The 23,358-nt window shown below is 53.4% G+C and overlaps 11 protein-coding genes across 11 annotated transcripts in view; 7 read left to right on the plus strand and 4 right to left on the minus strand.

Moving 5' to 3' along the window:
* Positions 1–62: 62 nt before the first annotated feature.
* On the minus strand, positions 63–1,934 carry BDZ99DRAFT_247555 (uncharacterized protein). The gene is made up of 3 exons (XM_033713647.1): positions 1,128–1,934; positions 741–1,063; positions 63–689 (listed from the first exon to the last, which is right to left on the minus strand). The coding sequence occupies exons 1-3, from the start codon at positions 1,732–1,734 to the stop codon at positions 363–365; spliced, it is 1,257 nt and encodes a 418-aa protein (XP_033579979.1). The 5' UTR covers positions 1,735–1,934; the 3' UTR covers positions 63–362.
* A 796-nt stretch (positions 1,935–2,730) lies between these two features.
* Positions 2,731–4,637, minus strand: BDZ99DRAFT_460330 (WD repeat-containing protein 57). Its single transcript, XM_033719365.1, has 6 exons — positions 4,426–4,637; positions 4,288–4,333; positions 4,150–4,230; positions 3,841–4,100; positions 3,286–3,781; positions 2,731–3,079 (listed from the first exon to the last, which is right to left on the minus strand). Exons 1-6 carry the CDS (start codon positions 4,564–4,566, stop codon positions 3,027–3,029), a joined length of 1,077 nt encoding a protein of 358 aa, XP_033579980.1. The 5' UTR covers positions 4,567–4,637; the 3' UTR covers positions 2,731–3,026.
* Positions 4,638–4,883: 246 nt separating this feature from the next.
* BDZ99DRAFT_517309 (BET3 family protein) lies at positions 4,884–5,696 on the plus strand (the record flags this gene model as incomplete). The annotated part of the gene is made up of 5 exons (XM_033725165.1): positions 4,884–4,918; positions 4,964–4,972; positions 5,032–5,251; positions 5,305–5,496; positions 5,577–5,696. 5 exons carry the CDS (start codon positions 4,884–4,886, stop codon positions 5,694–5,696), a joined length of 576 nt encoding a protein of 191 aa, XP_033579981.1.
* On the plus strand, positions 5,652–6,481 carry BDZ99DRAFT_247592 (uncharacterized protein). The gene has a single exon (XM_033713648.1). It carries the CDS (start codon positions 5,896–5,898, stop codon positions 6,409–6,411), a length of 516 nt encoding a protein of 171 aa, XP_033579982.1. The 5' UTR covers positions 5,652–5,895; the 3' UTR covers positions 6,412–6,481.
* A 326-nt stretch (positions 6,482–6,807) lies between these two features.
* Positions 6,808–9,729, plus strand: BDZ99DRAFT_247636 (uncharacterized protein). Its single transcript, XM_033713649.1, has 5 exons — positions 6,808–7,482; positions 7,542–7,690; positions 7,754–8,987; positions 9,045–9,287; positions 9,338–9,729. Exons 1-5 carry the CDS (start codon positions 7,039–7,041, stop codon positions 9,494–9,496), a joined length of 2,229 nt encoding a protein of 742 aa, XP_033579983.1. The 5' UTR covers positions 6,808–7,038; the 3' UTR covers positions 9,497–9,729.
* Positions 9,730–10,914: 1,185 nt separating this feature from the next.
* Positions 10,915–12,914, plus strand: BDZ99DRAFT_460334 (FAD dependent oxidoreductase). The gene is made up of 4 exons (XM_033719366.1): positions 10,915–11,595; positions 11,721–12,160; positions 12,309–12,408; positions 12,457–12,914. Exons 1-4 carry the CDS (start codon positions 11,114–11,116, stop codon positions 12,518–12,520), a joined length of 1,086 nt encoding a protein of 361 aa, XP_033579984.1. The 5' UTR covers positions 10,915–11,113; the 3' UTR covers positions 12,521–12,914.
* Positions 12,915–13,000: 86 nt separating this feature from the next.
* On the plus strand, positions 13,001–14,362 carry BDZ99DRAFT_381337 (alpha/beta-hydrolase; the record flags this gene model as incomplete). Its single annotated transcript, XM_033715235.1, has 6 exons — positions 13,001–13,337; positions 13,391–13,498; positions 13,545–13,594; positions 13,647–13,776; positions 13,835–14,174; positions 14,254–14,362. 6 exons carry the CDS (start codon positions 13,001–13,003, stop codon positions 14,360–14,362), a joined length of 1,074 nt encoding a protein of 357 aa, XP_033579985.1.
* A 248-nt stretch (positions 14,363–14,610) lies between these two features.
* BDZ99DRAFT_460336 (FAD/NAD(P)-binding domain-containing protein) lies at positions 14,611–16,310 on the minus strand. Its single transcript, XM_033719367.1, has one exon. It carries the CDS (start codon positions 16,010–16,012, stop codon positions 14,756–14,758), a length of 1,257 nt encoding a protein of 418 aa, XP_033579986.1. The 5' UTR covers positions 16,013–16,310; the 3' UTR covers positions 14,611–14,755.
* Positions 16,311–16,878: 568 nt separating this feature from the next.
* BDZ99DRAFT_382389 (pyridoxamine 5'-phosphate oxidase) lies at positions 16,879–17,619 on the plus strand (the record flags this gene model as incomplete). The annotated part of the gene is made up of 1 exon (XM_033715273.1): positions 16,879–17,619. The coding sequence occupies one exon, from the start codon at positions 16,879–16,881 to the stop codon at positions 17,617–17,619; it is 741 nt and encodes a 246-aa protein (XP_033579987.1).
* A 695-nt stretch (positions 17,620–18,314) lies between these two features.
* BDZ99DRAFT_369165 (uncharacterized protein) lies at positions 18,315–18,554 on the minus strand (the record flags this gene model as incomplete). Its single annotated transcript, XM_033714789.1, has 1 exon — positions 18,315–18,554. A coding segment is annotated over one exon (240 nt), but the record flags the coding sequence as incomplete, so codon positions are not given.
* Positions 18,555–21,397: 2,843 nt separating this feature from the next.
* BDZ99DRAFT_437828 (TPR-like protein) overlaps positions 21,398–23,358 on the plus strand; it is a gene marked incomplete at both ends in the record, with an annotated part of 2,873 nt that continues 912 nt past the window's right edge. The window contains 2 exons of the mRNA XM_033717599.1: positions 21,398–21,621; positions 21,672–23,354. Coding sequence (XP_033579989.1) covers positions 21,398–21,621; positions 21,672–23,354 — 1,907 coding nt within the window. The remainder of the gene's footprint in view (positions 21,622–21,671; positions 23,355–23,358) is intronic.

The raw sequence follows: 23,358 nt of genomic DNA on the forward strand, positions 1-23,358 counted from the left end.
AACACTTACCAGCACGATATCACTTCCTTCCCAATTAATAAAATCTACAGAGGTACGCGTAAATCACTGCCTCTATCACCACCAAAGGACAAAACACGGAAAATTTACGGAATAAACGGTATCAATGTGATCTAACCTCTAGGGTAGACTCTTCCCGACTCTGCTCTCCTCTCTAACTTTTCCTACGACTACTTAGGTACAATACACCACTACTCACACAATACTGCCCTTCCAGTCAACGCGACGCCAGACCCTGACGCAAGACGCCGCACAGGAGATACCATAGGTAGACCTATACATAGGAAGCGATGCATAGGAAAAAGAGTATTAGGAACAAGAGCACACACCCACAACACACCACACTACACCGCAAAGCCCGGCCTCCACGCCGGATGCACATCGCTCATCCCCGTCACGCTAGGCGCCACGCTCCGCGGGACTGCAGCAACGACATAGGCGACGCCGTCGTCAGAAACATAGGATGGCGGTCGCGGATCACGGCTCGCAGGCTCCTCAACGCGGTCCGCTGGCGCCGGTGCCTGCTGATGGATGTTGGAGAGAGAACCGGAGCGCGAGTTCGGGTGAGATGAAAAGCTTGGGAAGACAGAGGGCGGTCGGGTAGCTGGAAGAGCGCCGCTGGCTTCGGCGGCGTCGGCGCGCTGCCAGTGGAGGAGATTGGGGTCGACGCGCTTGGGAACGTTAGTTTCTATATCTTCTTATGAAGAGACGAGAAAACGTACCACGCTAGATCTCCACAGTCCATACGCAGGTGGCGGCATCTGGACCTTTTCTTTCTCTGGCTCAGCCTCGACCTCGGCCGCTTCACTACCAACCCCAATCTCTTCGTCCCGGGCGAGATGCACACGGATTGGGCGGATTGGTTTGAACCCATCTGGACCGGTCATGCTAGGGATGTGTGGGAGGTCGGATTCCGGGCGTAATGCAAGCATGCAAAGCCGAATGAGCGAGTGGCAGAAGAAAATAGTAGTGCAGAGGATAACCATGATGAACAGGATATGAACTTCCTGCCCAAGGTGTGGTCGTGTGAGAGCGATGGAGAGGTCTATGCATTACAAGTTAGCCAATTGTTCTAGATAGTACGACGCAAAAGTGTAGGAGATACTTACATATCGTTAACACTACGATGAGGAATAGTCCTGAAATCAAGCACGCGGTGCACTTCGTTCGTGCCGCAGGGCTCTTCACGAATGGGAAGCAGACACCACGTTCGCCACGCTTGCGTATCCACGCTCTCCGCTCTGGTACTGCCCTCGTCCTCCTCCTACGCTTCCTCCTTCGCCGACTGTGGTTCACGATCTCTGCAAGGTGCTCCGTCTCGGGGTCTACACTGCCATATGAGCTATGTGACTCGTTCCGTGTATGCACCATTTCCGGCGCGACAGGTCCTCTAACGACATCCTCCGAGTTAATCGCACGTATGTATGAGCCTGCGGTGTGTTGGGGCCGTAGAGGAGACTGTGAGTAGGTGGAGTCGCGTCGGAGCTCGGAGTCTGCGAGAGGTAGAGAGGGAGGGCTATGTGGCCTGCGAAGAAAGCCTAGCAATGGGAGCTTCGGTGTGTTGTTGTTTGATGGGGGAGGCGAGTTAGAGTAAACAGAGCTGCCATTGAGGATCGAGCGGACATTGTTTTGCATGACGGAGAATCGAGATACCGATGAAGGCGCGGGCGAATCGTCCAGCCTTGGAGAGGGCCTGTGAAAATGGGGAAGAGGCATTGTTGTGAAGTGTAATGCTCCCAAACGGCTATCCCGAATTATGATCTTGGAGAGCAGTCTCAAGAATCAGAATTATGAGCGTGAAATAAAGCCCTTATATCGAGTACTCGGGTAGCCAGCCTAGACACGTGTTGTTGATCTCGACGAACTAGGCAGAGCTAACAGCGAATGATTGACTAGGACTGCCGACCATGCGGTTGTTTTTGAACGGACTAGGGACGGTTGCACCGGTAGTGACAGCGAGGATGTAAGGAACAGCTTCGCAGAAGAAGAATGACTGGAGCCCGTCCAATGTCATTCACAGCTAGTTGAGCATGCTGGAGGTCAATCGGTTGGTCTCGAGGGAACTACCTGGACTCGGAGCGGCCTCTAAGAAGTAGTTGGCGTGAAAGAGCAGACCTATGGGCGGCGCAGCTGCAGTCAAGCTTCAAGCACACGCGCAAGGCCGGAGAAAAGAAGAGAGGGAGAGAACGGTGGCTCAAAGCTCAACGCCAAACGAAAGAAGAGGGTTAAAGAAAGGCGAAACTGTGGTCAACAGCAGCTGCCAATAACGAGGACTTAAGGAAAGAGTACATGGAGTGCAGGAGAAGGGAGCAGGTCGCACGATTGCCTGCAAGGACGCGACCACTGGAGGTCGAGATAGCAGCGCATTGAGGCCAGCACGCTTCTGCTACAAGCGCGGTGTCAAGTCGTCCAAAAGAGCTCCTGAAACGCGTCGGGGTTCAGCCCTTCCCGCAGGCCTCCTTCTGGCGAGGCTGCCGGCCCTCCCGCTGCAATCTTGTGCCGTCTCACGTGCGGGCGGCCATAATTCAGCAGCATGGGCGTCGTGGTTGGCCACAGGCGGTGGATGAAACATGCAGCGTGCTGAAATGCTACAGGTAGAATTAGTTGAGGTGTTGCTTGGCGTGATCAGCTACGGGTTTGCTCCACCAATCAATGCCCCTTCACTAACAGCGCCCAACACAGCACGGAGGCGCTCTGCACTTCGAGCATGAATGGGTTTTCAAGGTCGCAAATGCACTGATTTGGCATTTGTTGTTACTTGGCGCCGCTTGTGGTCGTACGCATCTATATATCGGACGTCCTCAACGCGTCGTGTACGCGTGGTCTTGCACTGATGACTTCTCCTGCTGTTCCTGGTGGCAGTGCGTCTCACCGATGTGTCCAGCATGTAAGGTCCGCCTCCTGTGACACCAGCAGCGTCAGCCAGCTGCCGATGGACGCCTCGGTCTAGTCATCCTATTCCTCTCGTGCAATATCAAGCCACTCGGTCAAAGCGGCCGCTCCTCTCCTCACTTGCCCAACTCCCCCAGCATCAGCGTGCGGTCCGACGATCCAGAAACGACTGTGCCGAGCGTCAGCGATTTTCAAACAAGCCTCAAGTCGGTGCCACCGGCTGAAACCGTCCCCGCAGATCAGGACGGGTCGGCTGTGCGGTAACGAGGGGACAGCATCTTCAATCCGCCCGGTCACCAAACAAGATCTCCTCTCAACCATTTCCACCGCAGTGCCTGCAAGGGACGACCAATGAAAACCAGAATATGTACTTACTGATTGGTTCATCCCGCGGTGAGAACCGCACATCGTTTACGCATCCACGATGGCCTGGGAGCTTGTACAGCAGCTTCCCGGTGCGAGCATCCCAGACAATCACGCTCTGATCCCCGCTGGCCGCAGCAATCTTCTCGCCCTTCGAGTCCCAGCTGGCTTTGAGGAGGTTCTTCTCCATGCCGACGTGAGCGCCGTCGTAGGTGTGTAGATGCCGGTTTGTAGCTGCGAATGGCCGTATGTCCCAAGTTCGGACTGTAGAGTCGTGCGAATGCGACAGCAGCGACTGTGAATCTGGCGATATCTGCAGTGATGTGACGGTATCCGTGTGACCAATGAGGGAGTACGCCACCGCTCTCTTCCGAAGATCCCAGACTTTGATATCATTGTCGATTCCACCAGAGAACAGCTCGTTCCCCGCTTCCGAGAGAGCGATCGCAGTTACGGGGAACTCGGTCTCGATGTATTCGATTGCGTGCTTTTGTCGCGGGTCCCATATCTGGTCCTCGTCAGCACAACCCTCTCCAAACTTCATACGATGCAAAAAGCGCCACTTACTCCAATATACCCATCGTCAGACCCACTGACCACCAGTTCCTCTCCGCGTTTGCTTAGATCCATGCAATTGATGACCTCCTCGTGCCCCTCATGCCGCCGAATTCTCTGGCCCGTTTCGAGATCCCAGCTAGCCAGCGTCATATCCGCAGAAGCAGAGAACAGGGTATTCGAGTCCCTAGACCATTGTAGATCCAAAACTGCTCCCTTGTGTCCGTTGAGAACTCCATAGTTCTCACACTGTCCATAGGTCCGCCATAGTACTGTCTCACATCAGCTCTAGTCTCCTCGCGGTCCGAGGTGGTGACAGACAGATTGATCGGTCCATTGAGCCGGATGCTATGTGCTCGCTGGTAGGGTCGAATCGTGTCGCGAAGACCTCGCCTGTATGGCCTGATATACCGCTCTGTCAGAGATAGTTTTGATCGGATTCGGGACGGGAACTTGTACCAGTCAACTCCATTATCGGCGCCTGAAGCGCACTCGTGCGTGGTACCTAAACATCCCACCTCTATTAGCCAATGCGTTCCTTTTCTAATGTTTTAGCGCTACATGCGATGCGCGATAACTGTCTGCGGCGCGACATACTGCTTGTATAAGAGCGCCATTCTGAGCGGACCCATTAACTACTGCGACTGCGCTGCTGCCCAGGTTCGCATCGGATTTCTGGCGCTTGACGAGCTGGCTGGAACCAAACGACGGCGCAGCGGGGCGCTTTTCTGCGGACATGTTGAGGATTTGGACGACTTGGTAAGCCTCGTGCTATTCAGAGAGGACTTAGTGGAGGCGAAAGGTCGTGGGGGACTGCGTTCATGAAGCTGCGATGTTCTTGACTTTTCTGGCACCTCAGCTCACTAGCGTCTCTTGGCGCACGGAAGTTGCCGCGCCGTACATTCTCGCATCTCGGACTGATATGCGAGGTAAATCCAACGACAAGAAGATTAACATACCACTCTCTGAGCAAGACAGTGCTACTTAGTCCTTTGTGCGCCTCCAGAAGTTAATTCAGTGCGCATTCTAACCCCACGACACGACCAAGAGTCAACATGGCCTCAACCAAAGCCGCTCGTCTAGGCGAAGAGTGAGCATTTCCTACATATCATTGAGTAAAGCTAATAATTGCCAGGGTATGGAAGTAAGTCCTAGCCACTCCGAGCGATTTCCGGATCATCGCAGTCTTCTGACCGCTTGAAGGACCCGGATAGACAAAGTCAGCGCCGAACTTGTGACTTTGACATACGGAACTATCGTAGCACAACTATGCAAAGACTTCGAGAGCGACTACCTGGAGGTCAACCGACAACTGGACAAGATGGGCTACAATATCGGGCTGCGGCTGATTGAGGACTTCCTCGCAAAGTCGAATGCGCCGACGTGCTCCAACTTCCGCGAAGTGGCCGAGATGATCTCCAAGGTATGTCCCCCTCGTTCTACGAGACGGGCAATATCTTATGCATCGCTCCCTAGGTTGGTTTCAAGATCTTCCTGAACATCACACCCACAATCACGAATTGGACCAGCGACAACAAGCAGTTCTCCCTGCTATTTGAGGAGAACCCATTGGCAGACTTCGTGGAGCTTCCGGATGACGGCAGAGCGCAAGACGAGCTGTGGTACTCGAACATCCTTTGCGGGGTGCTCCGAGGCGCTCTGGAAATGGTATATAATACTTCTGCCTCACTCCACATTTCACGGTCACACTGTCCGGCATGTTCTCGTACTGACCCTGTCGTCTTCAGGTTCAGATGCAGGTTGAAGCCCACTTCATCAGTGACGTGCTGCGAGGCAATGACACGACTGAGATGAGGATATCACTGATCAGGTACATCGACGACGAAATGCCTCCTGACGACGAGTAGGTGCGCGCAGCAAGAGCTCACGCGTGACATTGGCGTATCGGTCAGGATGATTAGCATTGGGACGGAGTCAGGCGTTTGCTATTTGCAGTGCTGAGTGCACTTCCCACGACGAGGACTGCCACCAGATAGGTACTCTACATCGACGGCTACACAGCCCCAAGCGCAGGCCAGCGCAGCTCATCTACTACGACTTCGGCTGATGGTGAGCACCATGCTGAAGTGTGCGACTGCTCCAACAACACTCTCGAAGGCTCTAGGACTATGGCGAGAAAGCGCTGTTGAGAGGAGATCGTTGAATGGCGAACGTGGAGCGGCTTGCTATGTTCATCTGATTCGCCCGTGGGTCACGCAATCGCCAACGCAGCTGGAGTACAGCGTCGACAACTCTGGACAATCATGCGCTCACGTTCAAACTCGCCAGGACGACGCTGGCCTTCCCCACTGCGTTGTGGGGTCGTATCGGCTGGGTTTTGCCAGATCGAACCTCTCCTCTGTAAATAGACACGATAGGGTCTCGTCCCAAGATTCGCATGGTTGCGTACCTTGGTCCAGCGATCAGATGACCCACACCCCAACGTCCCCAACATGGACCCCTAATGTAACCATGGCTTCGCTCAGTGAAGGTCTCTCGAAAAACCTCACCAGATCCGCCGCTGCTGTCGCGAGACGGCGCGGGACAGCGGTTCTGCTGCTGCACGTGATCCGGCCTAATTGAGGCCGCCCTCCAGCTTGGCACCATCTCAGTGGCTGGCAGCAGCATCCCCTCCTCCCTCAGAATTCTCCCCCTACCAGACCTGTCCAGCTGTCCCCGTCGTCCTCATTGCGCCCATCGCCCCGCGCCCGCCATCGCTACCCTCATCGACGCGCGATACGTGGTTGTGCGTGGCCGCCACCGTCGCCCCTCACCCTGAGTCTGCCCGTGATCGCTGCTGGCAACGCCCCTAGCCCGGTATTTCCCACGCCCTCTCACCACCGTCGCTAAGACCCTACCCGCCCTACTGCCTTCACACCATCTCCCCAACGTCGCGCGCCCGCATTCATTCACGATTCTAACCCCGTTGCGCTTCAGTCTAGGTCGACTGTCCTTCTCCCCTCGACATCGTCGAGCCCGATCGCACTCGCCGTCAGACCGCCGCTGCCGCTCTCCGTCTGCTCCGAACACGACTCCGTGATCGCCACGCATCCCATGCTCCTATAACCTGTTTCCATACCCTCTGAGCGTCGCTCGCGTCGTGTAATCGCCTTGTGGTCGAGCGCTTGACCACCGAGGCTCTCTGCTGCACGCTTCACCGCGCCATCGTCGACGTGCAGCCCTCTACTCGTGCGGCCGCACGCAAGAGCCATGAATCAGCAGGTCAACATGGTGGGTATGAACGCCGCCGGCGGTCCGGTGGGCGGCACGCCTACGATGAACAACCGTCGCAACCAGCCAATGGACGAAGCTAACAAGCAGCTGAACACCTATATCTACGAATACCTTCTCAAGAACAGCCATTACCAGACCGCCAGGCTTTTCAAGGACGAGGCCCCAGTTAAGTTGAAGTCCGGCCAGAAGGGAAACCCGAACGGTCGGGCTACGAACGGCGTGGATTCTATGGACACAGACTCGAAGGCGAATGGCCTTCAAGGCCGCCCGGACGATCTGGAACTGCCGGATGTGCCCGAAAACCAATCGACCGACAACTCATTTTTATTAGACTGGTGGTATCAGTTTTGGGAGCTGTTCGGCGCCGCGCGGGGGCGTGGAGGCACGTCGTCCGCTCACGCGTATCTAAACCACACAAGAGTGAGAAACATCAGATTCGCGTGGATTCTGGCGATGCGATTGCTGATAACTTGGATTAGGCAGCTGCGCAACTGCGCAACGATCAGCAGAGGTCGCAGCTCATGGCCAACTCTATGAACTCTATGCAATATCGGAACATGATGCAGCAAATGCCCAACGGTATGGGAGTCCCCAACGACTTGCAAAGGAAGGCCATGCAGAACAATCGGTACGTTCACCTAGCTAGCGTCACGCGATTTCACGTGGGCTGATGTATACTTCTCACCAATAGGAATCCGCAGCAACTCCAGCAGATGCAGCAGAACATGAAGAATCAGCAAGCCCTCATGTCTGCGCAAATGTCGCGGGATGGCTCTGGCATGGACATAGGCCAGCGCCCTCAGTCGCCAGGCTCCGCCAACAATGCGCCGTCGCCAAACAAGCGACCGCGACTTGAGGGGAACGGCTTTAACGGCCAACCCATGGGCGGGGCCCGGAGTCAGGGAATGGTGCCACAGCCCATGGGGGCTACGTCGACCGCAGCGAATGCTCACCAGATGATGGCTACGAATGGCCTGAATCCTGGTGACATGTCTGGTCAGTTCGAGTTTGCATCGCAGGCGCAGAACGCGCAGCAGAAGTCATTAGAGGTATATACCCAGAGTCTGGCCCACCAACAGAGAACAGCCTTTAACCATACAATGGCGAAGGGAATAAACCCCAGCATAGCGCAAGGCTCTCCTATGGGACAGGGCGGCTTGGAGGGATCCCAAGACCTCTTCAACAGCACACCTCGAATGCCCGGCGGCGCTCCCGGCCAACCACAAGGGAACCACGCTCTCCAGGACTACCAGATGCAGCTCATGCTGCTGGAGCAGCAGAACAAGAAGCGCCTGATGATGGCTCGCCAAGAGCAAGACAACATGGCCCAAGGTCCTCATGGCCAACCGCCGGTCAACGCCCAAGGATTTGCCCCATCCATGTCGCCTTCAGGCAGTCGAGCCGGACCATCGCCAAATCCTAACGACCAAATGAGGAAACAGACGCCCAAGATGGGCCCGCAAGGTCTCCCTGGGTCTCCTATGGCTGCCGACATGCAGCAGAACCGGAACTCCCCTGGTCCCAATGGTTTCGATCCCAGCCAGATGCCGCCTGGAATGCCGCCGCAGTACTATCAGCAAATGCCAAATAACGCTATGATGAGGCCACCTAGCTCCCACCCGCAATTCAACAACGGCCAATACACTCCACAGCAAATGGAGACCATTGCACGCAACGGTGGCCGGATTCCAAATGGGGGTAATTGGCCACAAGGCCCTCAACTAATGCCAAACCAAGGCCAACAACCAGGACCAATGGGCACACCCCAACAGAGGAATTCTGCCATGCCACCTCCGCCTGCACCTCCGACTGGTGAGCCTGCAAGGACACAGCCTTCATCACCAGCACAACCCCCCGCCCCTCCGACGCCTTCCCAAGGCACGAAGGCGAACACAAGGAAGAAGGATAACAAGGAAACGAAGAAGGTAAGTCGTGCCCTCGTTATTTCATTCAGGATCACCGTTAATCAACTTGCGCTACAGAAGCCTACGAAGAAGAACACGGGGAATGCTGCAACCGCACCTGCTACAGAGGGAGATACCGCTCCAACGCCCACGCCGTCGACTCCAATTAACCCAATGAATGCGAACTCATTCAACCCCAACCAGAAAAATGGGCAACAGGGCAATGTACAATCGCAACAGTCCGTTGCGGCCCCTGCGCCTCAAGTACAGCAACCTCCCATGGACAATCCTGGCGCTCCGTTCGGAAATCTTGGCGAAGAGGTAGGATCGACTCTATCCCGACAGTTCACGACAGCACTAACAATGAATAGTTTAATGGCCTCGACTTCCCAACAGTCGATGGACCTGATGTCCTCGAAAATTTCGACTTCGACTCGTTCCTTCACACAGAAGACACGGGTGCCTTTGGGCCTTTGGGAGGCGATTTCAACTTTGGTCTCGACGGCGTAGAAGCGGGAGGCGATCTATGACAATCATAGCTGCCTTTCGTGCTTTCGACGTCTTACCTCAATCCTCCCCTCTCTGCACCCTCTCTGTAGCTTTCTCCACGGCAAAGTCTCCCGTTTGTCATCCAGTTGGATGCAATAGTCGACATTGGCGCCGCCTAAGGATTGGCGTCTTGGAGTCGGCTTAATGTTTTCTCACCCCGCGGGTTCGTACATTGATGTTCTTGCCCGGAACCTAATAAAGTATACCATGTGCGCATCTCTTCCTGTTATGTCCAGTCGGTCGGTGGGTTGGTCGGTCGCGGTGTTTTTTGTTTCACATGCTGTCGTTTTGGGTATATCATCATTCTATTTTGTCATCCTGGAAATATGGTGCGGTTCATTTGGCTTACCGAGAAAGGGGATACTGCGCACGCGATTGTGGTCTTTATGTCTTTATGCTTGTCTTGAGTTAGCTTTGAACTAAACTTGGTACGCTCTGTGGTTTATCTATCTTTTTACGCAACGCTTGGTTGATTGCGGCTCCGATTCTTCCATACCATTCATTTTGGTTTAATGCAAGTTTTTGGGCTTTCTCTTCCTGCCTGTCAGTTTGATGCTTGCACTGTTTCTTCATCCTCTGTTCATGCAGATCTTGCATTAGGCTTTTTACATGCTTCGAATCCTTCCTTTGAACAAAACTATGCGAGCTCAAATGTCTGTCTTTACAAATCTACACTTGCGGCATACTATTCTTACAAAGCCGGGTGTCCATATCCTGAACAATCTGTGGATGGTTCCCAATTATTTTCTTTCTTTCAACAGAATTTCCAACATTTTTTCAGTATTGGCCAATGTAAAAAGTCCTTAGGAATGTCTACAGCGGTGTGCCTGGGACTGGTGGTGGTGGCGATGATGGTCCTTTTAATATAATCCTCTTGTGTTAGAAGACGGTTTCATGGCGCCACGGCGTCTTCGTGCGAGTTCTCTCAGTATTTTTTTAGGCTCTCATGTTTGAGGATGGCGTAGTGTTCATCTCCTATTTACATGATTTTTCAACTTGATAATGCAAATTCTGACTCCTTTAAAGCGTTGTGTGAAATTAACATGATTTTTTGGGTTACTACGACATTAGTCTGTGTATACTTTCTTCCCGCTGACCTCGGCCTGCCTTCTAGACTTTTGATGGCTTGCTAAACTGCGCCGAACAGGGTGAGGTATGCAAATTGGGCACTTCCGAAATCACTCCAATTCATGCTCTCCAGGATCTTTGGAGTACAGTACAAGGATGCGCTAAGCTAAAAGCCTTAGATAGTGGCAAGCGAGTGTGCACCTTTGGAATGAGACATTTAGCGGACGGCAATTAACTCTCTAAAGTGCAACATTGACTCACTATTCTTTTGCCACCTCCACATACGCAATACTACTATTTGACTCGTTATAAATAGGCATTTACCCTGACCACAACCCAACGCTTAAATAACCGTCGCGTCGAGTTTCCCATTCCAGCAAGCCACAACCAACATCACGAACTATCCCACTTTTAATGCCTCTGCATGACTCTGCGCCTTCATGATCGCGAATAGATATATACCCCACCATCATGACGCCTCATCCATGAATCCGATCACCTAAATCAAACTCTCAGAATAAATCCTCAAAATGTCCGCCTCGCCTGAATTCACTGTCCTCGGCGCTGGCGTGATCGGCCTTTCAACCGCTCTCACCCTCTCCACCACCTTTCCCACCGCCCCCATCACCATAACCGCCACTCACTTCCCCGGTGACCGCGCCGCTATCTATGCCTCGCCTTGGGCTGGGGCTAATTGGCTCAGCGTAGCTACAGACGGTGGGGCGTTTGAGTCGTATGACCGGATCACGTTCGAGAAGTTTGATGAGCTGGAGAGGAGGAGGCCCGAGTGCGGGATCAAGCGGATGGGGATCAAAGCGGTTTTTGATAATGTGATTGAGGAGGCAGGGGTGCTGAGTGTTAAAGAGGGAGGAGGGTTGGGGGAGAAGCTGTGGTATGAGGAGCTAGTGGGAGGCCTGAGGATGTTGGGCAAGGAAGAGGTACCAGAGGGGGCGAAGTGGGGAATGGAAATTGAGGGGACTTTTGTGGTCAATACGCAGGTTTATTTGCCGTGGTAAGTTTTGCTCGTTGTTCTTTTAATGGGGTTGCAATGGCGACGCGTTTGGTGGATGTGAGGTGGACTCTTAGCAGGCGATATGGCTGCATGTGATAAGACAAGCTGATCTGACGATGGGATAGGCTGCAGAACGAAGCGCTGAAGAAGGGCATCAAGTTCGTCAGAAGATCTTACCCGCATATCGACGACGTGTCGAGGGATTTCCCGCAAGCGGCCGCAGTGTTCAATTGCACAGGCTTAGGATCGTACTCTCTGGGCGGCGTCGAGGATCATGATCTATATCCCACACGTGGACAGGTGGTTCTGGTTGCGGAACCTAAGACGCCTATTTCGAAGATGTATTTCAGGTCGCCGAAACGCGTTGATCCAAGCACGACATACGTCTTCCCGCGTCCGCTGGGAGGCGGCGTGATTCTGGGCGGATGTCGGCAGGAGGGTAATTGGGACGGGGACGTGGATTTGGAGTTTGCGGAGGATATCATGAGGAGGTGTTGCGCGCTTTGTCCAGAGTTGGGGAAGCCGGAGGAGTTGCAGGTGATCAGCCATGGTGTTGGGTTAAGGCGTAAGTACTTCCCAAACTGTCCTTCTTCAGGCCTTGTGGGCGCTTTATTGGGGCTTATGCGCTACGCCGCGTTCTATTTCCTCCTTCCCGCCATTATCCTTCTATTCAGCTCTCCCCCGCACTTTGTGTCGCACTGACAACCCCAAAGCCAGTAGAAAGGGTAATGCGAGAATTGAAGGCGAGCAACGCGGATCAGTCCTAGTTGTACACAACTATGGTGCGTCTGGAGCTGGTTATCAAGCATCTTGGTAAGTATTCCTCCCATTTTCTGTCTAATGATACTAAAGTAAGAATAGGGGCATGGCTGCACGTGGCGTTGACATTGCGAAGCAAGCTTTGACACTGACATCAAAACTATGATGAATCTCCTTGCGCTCAAAGGCAGATCTAGGAAAATGCTGTCACAAGTGCGATAGCAGCACAAACTGATGAACATTGATCAGGATGCGCCGGTGCGATTTTTCTGAACACGAACAATCATATATCAGGAGCCCTTAGACATACGAAACGATGAAATCTTTACCTGCTCTTCTGTCGCAGAACGAACTTGAAAGGCTCGATTAGCCTACCAGATTCGAAGCTACATATTTCGAAAGTGATGAAGGAATTGAATATAGCACTACCGATTCGGGATAACTTCACGAACGTTCTCAATTGGAAAATCATACAAAGGGCTTTTCCGAGCGCAAGGCGCTCTTATCAGAAACTGATTAGCAATATTGCGTAGATCACTTTACCCCACTCCTAAGGAACTGCTTATAGAACCTCACTTCCGCACTTCTCGCGTCTACTTTCACGTCCACCAAGAGCCTTGACGACATAACCTAACGATCTTTCAAGATGTCCTTTGTAGGAGATACAAAAGATACTAATGAAGCAACAAAAATCTACGACCCACTCGATCCAACTGTTCTTCGCCTTCTCGACCCCGAATTTGTAGAGTACTATAACTCTGTCCTGGGAACGAAAATCGCGACCCATCACATACCGCTCTCTGAAGTCCGCGCAAACCCAGAGAAATGGTCAGGCTCGTGGTGTAAAGACTACACGGGCAGTCCAGGCGTCAAAAACTTCACCATTCCTTCGGACGATGGATATCAAGTGAAATGCCGGAGTTACAATCCAGATCCAGCTCGGCATGGAGAGGGGCCCTTTCCAGTCCATATCAACTTTCACGGTATTCTCGCAGTGATCAGATTAGAGATAGATGTAAATACTAAGGCCTCACAGGCGGCGGGTTCGTTTTCGGCGATCTAACGGCAGATGCAGAGTTCTGCATGATGCTAAAGGACCGTCTTGGTATCATAGTAATAGACGTAGACTATCGTCTTTGTCCAGGTATTATTCCCTATAAGAATTACCCACAGCAGCTAACGAGAGCTAGAGCATCGTTTTGGCAAGAACATAGGGGACAGCTGGGCTGCATTGAAATGGGTACCTCGAATATCTCCCACTGTTCTCAGCGCTGGCTCACACATCTCCCTAGGTTCACGAGCATGCATCTGAAACGAACGGTCTCCCAGACTCAATATCGATTGGCGGCATCTCCGCCGGTGGTCAAATAGCCTGTGTACTTCAACATATGGCCCGCGATGCGAGAGTCCCACTGAAATTCGGTCAGTTCGCATCCGTCATCTCATCAACCATGCTCCCACTGGTCTGACCATCTCATAGCTATCCTCAGCGTCCCAACAACCGACTTCCATACCTATTTCCCCACGCCAGACCATCACGCGCCTTTTCACCCTCTACCATCCGTCGCCCGATTCGCAAAGGCTCCCAGTCTCCCAGCGTCCCGTCTCGCGTTTTTTAAGAGCCATGTTTTCCCCGATGAGCACCGCGACTTTATTGAGAAGGAGGTTCCGTTGATGTGGCGCGCGCCTCTCCATGCACCTAACTTTAAAGAGCTTTGTGACGCGTTCGTTATCACCGCAGAGTGCGATCCGCTGGTTGATGAGGGCGAGGCGTATGGGCGGAAGATGGTAGAAGCGGGTGGAATGGTCATATTCAAGAGGTAAGTCTGTTATCCCCCCCTTCAAAGTGGTCCGGTGTCGCTAGACTTTTATACAATGCTGATTTCACGAATTATGTAGGTATCTAGGCGTTCCGCACCCGTTCATGCATATGACAAAGGCGTTAGCGAAGGCGAGGCAGTACGAGAACGATGTTTGTGCCGCTTTGAAGATGGCGCATGGGCTGTGAGTATGCCGAGAGAAATTATGTAGCTAGGTCTCCTCCGCTGATGTTCAATACGCTGAACTGGTTCGAAGGTCACTTGGTCAAAAGGCATCACTTTCTTGTTAATACTGCAAAGTTTAATATAGCACGTCTGAAATCCACATATAGTCTCTTCAGGATTTGACCTTTCTCGGCGCCTGCGTTCCACATATGACACATTACTTCGGTTTGGACAAGGCACGCATGGGCACCACCAGATTGGTAGAACTTTTGATAGGCGTTCTTTCCTTTATTATGATTTTACACTCTCTTTGATCTTACAGATATACACCCCTCCTAACACGCAGTATCCACCGTATTCAAACTCCCGCCTCCTTCAGGTAGCAATTTGATACAACAATACTCTATAGCCTAGCTCTAAATAGCTGCCTGCTCCGCCGGTGGCCCATGAATGTTGAAGAATTCCACAAACGCCTTCGCTCCATCCTCCCCAAACATCGTCTCGCCGTTCTTTTTAGACTCCTCTGCTTTCTCCTTAGAGCGCGCCGCCATGTCGACTTCGAACTCCTTCACCAGCGGATCGAGTGCCCTCTGAAAGGCCGTAGCATCCTTACCGGCGGTCTCGTGCGCCTTGACGATGGCGTGGGCTAGCAGCAGTGAGTCCCACATGGCGAGATTGACGCCCTCGCCGGCCCAGGGGCCCATCAGATGCGACGCATCCCCAATGATAGTGGCGCCGGTCCTATGTTCCCATGCATTATCGACTGGCAAAACGTACAGTGGTTTGATGTCCACCATGGCTCCCGGGTTGTCGCCTGTCTCCTCCTTACATGCCACCGTCACCAGCTCCTTTATGACAGGGCCCCAGGCCCCTATCAGCGCAGAGTCACTCAGAATGCGTTCTTTTGCAGCTGTTGCTGTCTGGCTCGCTAGGCCAGATTTGGTAGCGAAGTTCTCCTCGTCGATCGTGAGAAAGATGTATATGCGGGCTGAGTCCTGCGGACCACGCTGCGACATAACTCCATGCCGGCCACCGAGAGAGGCGAAAGTGCCTGTACCCACCAGGTCCGATAGATGCGGGTACTTTTTCGTGACCTCCCGGATAGTTAGGGTGATGTTTTGTCTGCCTTCGTAGCGCGGTTTCACGCCCGTCAGCAGTTTGCGAACACTGGACCAGGCACCGTCTGCGCCGATGACCAGATCAAACGTCTGCTTTCCGTGGGGTCCAAAGTCGAGTTCAATCTCAGTATGCCTCGACGCTGTGATGGAGCTGGTGGCTGCGAGGAGCTTGCGGCCCCACGTGATCTGGGCGGCGGGTATATGAGAGATGAGGAGCTTGGTGAGGTTGTGGCGGGAGATCTCAGGGCGCTCGCTCTTTTCGCCTTCGTCTCTGTAGAGGATGTTGCCATCCTTGTCTGCGACTTTTTGCGCTTCGGTGCATTCGCCTGTGAGCTTCTGAAAGTCGTCAAAGAGGCCGCACTCTCTGAGAGCTGCGATGCCGGATTCTTCGTGTAGATCGAGCATTCCAGATGGCTTGGCTAGCTCCTCGTCTGTGGGCTTCTGACGGAGCTCGAAGATGGTGAAGGGGATACTGTCCTTGTGAAGGAGGACAGCGGTGGTTAAGCCGGCGGGGCCACCGCCGACGATGGCGATTCTGGGGAGAGAGGGAGACATGATGGAATCGATTGATATCAAAAGCGCGACTGATGTGTGCAGGGTAGGTTTAAGAAGGTTTGATCAGAGAGCATTTATTTTATTTGAGAGTTGTAGTGATAGATGAGTCTCATCCAGCGCATCTCTTGGTTCGACCCCGTAGATATAGACTTTAGAGTCGGGCTCTAGAGCTCTCCGAAATGAAGCTTTCGGGCTATAGTAGAACCCGAGCTGATACCTACAGCTAGGAACCTACAGCTAGGAACCTATAGCTAGAAACTACACAGATGTCTGAGCTCTGCTTCTGCCTAAATTTTTACTAGAGGTTTTTGGGAAATATCCTGCGAGCAATCACCGCACGTCCCGACAGTAGTGCTTAGCGAGAGCTCACGTGATTGGTACCCAAGAATCACCCTCGAGTTGCACAGGAGCACTTCAATACTTCAATAGTCTCAAAAGTATCCTAGATCATTTGAGCTCCTTTCCGGGCTCCTCCAATTCGTATATTTTGGTGTAATACCAGATTAAGAGCGCCACAATGTGTGGCGCTGCGGGGCCAAAAAAAAAATGGATGCCATCATGACTATTCCAACGTCCATCCATCAGCCCACTCTCATCTGATATACGGGATTTTCTCCCAACTCGTGTGCCAAATATCCCTCAATCTCCTGCCTTTCAGGATCTCCTTCCCCGGATCACCAGCCAGCATTTAGAATAGCACACCCCGGCAAGCGCTATAAAGCTTCATGCACCGCCATCTTCTCACTCTCACAAAGTCTTCAACATTATATACATCAGCTTTCAAGACAGCAAAACTATATCTACCATCTCAAACATCCCCACTCTCATCATCTCACAACTCTTTCACCACCCCCAAAACCGCCAAAATGCTCTACTCCGCCAAAAAGAACCCCACAGACCTTGAAACCGCCTCCACCACCGCCCCTGCTCCCGCCAAACTTATCTTCGCCCCCACAGGCGGCAGCGCGGACCCCACAAAAGCCGTGCAATACCTGCAAGGCGAGCTCTCGCGCGCCTCCCTCTCCGCCTCCCCGCTCACGCAATTCCACGCCTGGTTCGCGGCCGCCCACGCCGCCAACGTGTACCAGCCGGAGACCGTGACGCTGGCGACGGCCTCGCTGCCCTCAGGCGCCGTCTCCGCGCGCGTCGTCTTCCTCAAAGAGCTCGACGAGCGCGGCTTCGTCGTGTACTCCAACTGGGACACGTCGCGCAAAGCCGCCGACGTGGCGTCGAACCCGCGGGCCGCGCTGACGTTTTGGTGGCGCGAGGTGGAGCGCCAGGTGCGCGTCGAGGGCGCGGTGGAGAGGCTGAGTAGTGCGGAGAGCCAGGTGTATTATGACACCCGCGCGCGGGGGAGTAGGATTGGGGCGTGGGCGAGTCCGCAGAGTAAGGTGCTGGAGGGACGGAAGGAGCTGGAGGAGAGGGTCAAGGGCGTGGAGGAGAGGTTTGAGGGGGTGGAGAAGATCCCGGTTCCGGATTTCTGGGGGGGCGTGAGGATTGTGCCGGAGGCGGTGGAGTTTTGGCAGGGGAGGGAGAGTCGGCTGCATGATCGGTTTAGGTATGAGAAGGAGGGCGAGGAGTGGAGGGTGGAGAGGTTGAGTCCGTAGGGAGTAGATTCTACGATGCCCCGCGTAAGTTTGTCTTGCACTTCGCCCTCATTCTTAGCGGTCTCACTTAACGACATACGCTAGCATTCCATCAGACCGCCTCTGTATTTTATCTATTAAGTTTTCCAGGGGATGCCAGAACTGGCTATCCTGATGACTAGAGTCTTGCTCGAGCAAGACGGTGGGCAGAACCTCATCGAGTAGTTGAACGTTGCATTTGTAGTAACGCTGATCGGCTAGCAAATATGCTCAGAGTGTGAAGGTAGACGTTTTGGGGAGCTAAATATGGAAGTTCAGCATACTGTAGGTCACTGTCCAATCTGGATCACATCAAGCCAGTACGGAGCGTTTTATTGAAGTAATGTGGTGTCTCAACGACGAGAATGTACTCCACACCAGAACCAAGTCTACTTTCCCATATCTCACCAGGGTATGACCCGAAACCCATCAAACAATCCAACAAGCCTCTTATCCACGCATAAATCACCTTGCACCCCTTCCTCTCAGTCCTTTCCCACTCCTGAAAACTCCCCGGTCCACCCAGTCTCCTTCTTCCACTTCTCAATCGCCTCAGCCTCCTCGACCTTCATCCTCGCAAGCTCACTCTCCGTATGCCCAAACTCCTTCCCAGGACACCCCTCCTGCCCACATTTCGTCACCTCATACAACCACTCCTTATTCCGACACTGCCTGCCGGGACTATCATACCCATCAAACGTAAACCCGCCCGCATCAATCCTGCTCACCTCAATCGAGTCATCCGCATAGCACTCAATGCTCTGTTTCAAGTAATCAAAACAATGCGGCCAGTGGCCCCGATGCTCCGATACATCCGTGAACACCGAGTACCCAATCTTCTTGCCCGCCTGCAGCTGCTGGATCGCATGCCGGAAGCCCGCAAGGCAGTGCAGCTGGTGGAACATCGCGATCCCCGCGGGCCTCACCTTCCCGTCCGGCCGATTCCGGTCCGTGTACACCAGCCCCGCGGACTCGCCCTGCAGCGCCTCCCACAGGCTGTCGTGGCTGGGGTACACGTCGCTGAAGTCGTAGTTTGCCTTGAACTGGTGCTCGTGCGTCTCGTAGCACGTCACGTTCTTGCCGTCGTGCTTCTCTTCCCACGAGTGCGGGTTGTGGTTGCGCTGCTTGTGCAGATGGAGGCCCTGGGAGACCGAGTTGGGCCCGTTGAAGATGAGGAAGACGTTGAGCAGACTCGACATCAGGAGCAGCAGGAATAAGGGCGTGAACCAGCGCTCGGCGCTTGCTGTGAGGTGGTCTTGTTCGCGTTGGGCGAATGCTTCTTGCTTGTGCTCGTTGCCGCCGTCGTCGGGGCCTTGGTGCCCGACTTTGGCATACTGGAAGCGTTTGAGGAATGAGAACATTGGGCGAGCGGAGGTGCTGGCGCGGGACACGGGGACGTCGTCGAAGGAGTCGTGGTCGTGGTATGGGGATGGTTGGTCGAGGAAGCTGCGGTCGCGGCCGGGGTCGATGTTTGCCATGCTAATGGGCTAGACTTGCGTTCACGGATCATAGTTGCAGCGAGGCGGCGGTGAATAAGTTATATGGCGGCATGGGGAGGGATGAGAGGGCTGGCTGGCTCGGTTGACGCCATGGGGCCGGTTGGCTTTGTTGCTGCTACTGCGACTCGTGCGGGTTGAGGTTATTGAGCACTGTTTTGGGACGGTACTCGATGTTGCATTGTCACGTGGCGGCCATGTGAGTGGTTGATGGCGCTTTGTTCGATGTGGCCATGAGCGGGATCTTCGCATGAAAACAAAGCTTGAGAAGGCTTCAGGAGGCTCAATCTCGAAAAGAAAACTACACCATCTTCATGAAATCTTTTTGCTTTTGTATAGAATTGTCGATGCCTCAAGAGGTGAGCTTTATGATAAAAAGGAAAGTGGTACAAATTATACAATGACCTGTTTTGGAATAAACGTCCCTCCCTAGGTCGCGGAAAACCCACCGTGCCGGAAAAGATAAGGGGTACTTCGACTTCAAACAACTTAGACTCGGTGCACACATCAAGATTTCCTATAGTTCTATATAAGTCGTCTACTGTAGCCACTCCTGAACACTCAGAACACCTCCCACCTAAAAATTACGTTCGCATCGTCGCTTTCGCGCCTGATTTGCAGAGAGCCTTCTTTTATGGCGTAACTGAATTCCGTCGCCACAGCACCATCGAGCACCCATCACTCCTGATGCTCATAAAAGGGCCTTATCCGAGCCTTATAACCTCACTACCATACTGAGAATTCGTCATCAGCTGCTATCGCACGCAAATTCATGCAAGGTCGCCACCCTGGTCGGTACTTCCGATTGCAGCACTTACTACTCTCGGCTAGTGCAAAATAACCCCGCATGTCCTACATAATCACCACGGTGTAATTTACTTATGTCATCCAGTAAGCCAAGTTTGTGGCTGTTAGGCCTGTGGCGGTTAGGCCTATGGCTGTGCGGACGCTCGGAATATAATAATCCGACTCTGGAGCAGTCAGCAATGACACTAATGACCAACACATCTCAAAGTGGCATCTTTATTCAAATTTTATCCTATACAGTCGCAAGCGAATGCGGCTTCACCCCAAACGTGGCCACAACACGGTTCTACCCCACCTTACGTATCCAATTAGGCACCATTAGCCTAGGCACGTGATTTACCGCGGTACAAGAAGGTACTTCTATACCACAGCTTGAGCTGACAAGGGGTGTGCTAGCGTCACTAAGATGTTCGTCCACTTCTTAAGGTATAAGCAGAATTTCGCCTTCTGCCGTTGGCATGTTAGCCTTACCGCGCAGTGCGCGCCACACTGCGGGCTGTGCAATCAGGCGCACCCCGCTCAGAGCTGAGCTTGTCCAAACTCTCTCCTCACAAAACCAAGGATATAGCAAGGCACAGCAGGATTCGCTCACAGCACTATTGCGCTGTCTCGCTTTCAGATGCGATTCTTTGGTATAGCTCAGCGTCCTCTCCTCCTGTATACTTGCTAACCTTGGTAGCTAGGACTGATATTCTCAACGGACGAGCGAGTTGCCCTGCTCGTCTCTTCAGTTAGGCTGCCGCGTTTGAACCCGGCCGAAATCTATTCCCTCCGCTTGCCCCCGCCCAGCTCCATGCGATACAATGCGTCTTTTGCGACGCTGCGACAATGGCGAGTTCAGTCGTACTAAGGATATAGTTGGCGACGAGGCAATCCCTCCCTATGCGATACTTTCACACACATGGGGAGCGGACACCGAGGAGGTCACCTTTGAAGACCTAACAAACGGCACGGGCGAGGATAAGCTTGGCTATAAAAAGATCCGGTTCTGTGGAGAACAAGCTGCACAAGACGACTTGGAATACTTTTGGATTGACACCTGTTGTATCGACAAATCAAGCAGTGCAGAGCTTTCGGAAGCCATCAACTCCATGTTTCAATGGTACCGTAAGGCAGATAAATGCTACGTATATTTGACCGATGTTTTCGACAGTGGCTCGGTCGGAACATGGGAACCAGCCTTTCAGAACAGCAGATGGTTTACTCGGGGCTGGACGCTGCAGGAGCTCCTCGCTCCTACATCTGTCGAATTCTTTTCCGCCGAGGGCCAACGACTTGGGGATAGAATTTCACTCAAGGAGGAGATTTACAACGCTACAGCAATTTGTATTCGAGCCCTTCAGGGAAGCCCTTTATCTCAGTTTAGCGTTGATGAGCGAATGTCATGGGCAGAGAGTCGGAAGACAAAACGCGAAGAAGATGCGGCATACTCTCTGCTAGGCATTTTCGACATCCACATGCCACTTATATACGGCGAGGGACAGAAGAAAGCGTTCATTCGGCTGCGGAAGGAGATCGAAGAGTCTTTGAAGGACCAACGGCCTGCTAAGCCACTGCCGTCCTCGACTGTCCCCTTCCGGCGGGACGACGACTTCATCAGCCGCGACAGCCTCGACAAGGTACGCCAGATCTGCGCTAAGCCAGCAGCTCGCGCGGCGCTCGTCGGACTTGGAGGCGTTGGGTGAGCAATGCGCCTCGCAAACGTAGTGCCAACACTGATTGCTCGCATAGGAAGTCCCAGATTGCCATCGAATACGCCTACCAGGTGCGGGACAAGTTGCAGGACGGGTCGCCGACAACATGGGTGTTCTGGGTGCACGCCGGCACGCAGGCGAGGTTCGAGGAGGGGTACCGGAGAATCGCTGAGACAACAAGGATGGACGGCTTGGACAACCCGAAAGTGGATGTTCTGCGGCTCGTCCACAACTGGCTCTGCGACGAGTCGAACGGGCGATGGGTGATGATTGTTGACAACGCTGACGATTCGGCTGTCTTCTTCCCTCCACATCACGGAACGCAATCCGCTGGAGTTAGTAGTCCAGGTCAAGCAGCAGTGTCAGACTTCCTACCGCAATCGCTAAACGGATCAATCCTCATCACTTCTCGGAGCCGAGATCTAGCTTATGGACTGACGGGGAACCACGCTAGCATTGTTGAGGTTAATCCAATGGACGAGAGCGATGCGTTAACTCTTCTTCAGAAGAAGCTCAGCTGTAACGTAAACAAAGACGACGCCGTCGAATTACTACACTCTCTAGACTATATGCCCCTCGCCATTACGCAGGCGGCGGCTTACATTAAGCAGAGAGCACCACGCATAACCATCTCGCGATACCGAGACGAAGTCCGCAGGAGCGACCACGACCGAGCGCGTCTACTTAGCAAGGGCATTCAAGACAATCGCAGGGACGGCAGGGCATCCAACTCTATTATCGCGACGTGGCAGATCTCATTTGAACATATCCGGAGAGAGATGCCTACTGCCGCTCGACTACTCTCGCTAATGAGTCTTTTCGACAGACAGGGGATTCCGGAATTGCTTCTCCAGGGTCGATATCAGCGAGACGAGGATAGAAAAGCTGACTTTGAAGAGGACATTCACACGTTAATGAATTACTCGTTAATTGGGATAAGCGTGGATGGGCGCGAATTTAAGATGCATCGGCTGGTGCAGTTCTCCACAAAGAAATGGCTGGAACTGTATAATGAACTAGAGGAGTGGAAAGAGGTGTACGTAACGCTTATGGACGACAACTACCCAGTAGGACGGCACGAGAACTGGACAGTGTGTCAAGCGCTGTTTCTGCACGCACGAGCAGTAGTAGCATGTCGGCCAGCTGGTGGACGGGCGGTTAAGGCGTGGGCGTCGGTTCTGTTTAAGGCGGGGTGGTATGCAAGCGAGATGGGGAAGTATAAAGAGGCAGAGGAGATGTCCGGAAATGCATTAGAGGCACGGGAGGCTGCTTTAGGAGCGGAACATCCCTCCACGCTAACGAGCTTGAGCAACCTAGCATTGGTGCTGCAAGGTCAGGGGAAGTATGAGCAGGCTGAAGACATGAACCAACGAGCGCTGGAGGGGAAGGAGAAGGCGCTGGGGAAAGAGCATCCCGACACGCTGACGAGCGTGAGCAACCTAGCGTTGGTGCTGCGATACCAGGGGAAGTACGAGCAGGCTGAAGATATGAACCGACGAGCGCTGGAGGGGAGGGAGAAGGTGCTGGGGAAAGAGCATCCCGACACGCTAACGAGCGTAAGCAACCTAGCGTCGGTGCTCCAATTCCAGGGGAAGTACGAGCAGGCTGAAGACATGAACCGACGAGCGTTGGAGGGGAGGGAGAAGGCGCTGGGGAAAGAGCATCCCGACACGCTGACGAGCGTGAGCAACCTAGCGTCGGTGCTGCGATCCCAGGGGAAGTAC

The sequence above is a fragment of the Mytilinidion resinicola genome (genome assembly GCF_010093595.1).
Source record: "Mytilinidion resinicola strain CBS 304.34 unplaced genomic scaffold BDZ99scaffold_5, whole genome shotgun sequence".
NCBI classification, from domain to species: Eukaryota; Fungi; Ascomycota; class Dothideomycetes; order Mytilinidiales; family Mytilinidiaceae; genus Mytilinidion; species Mytilinidion resinicola.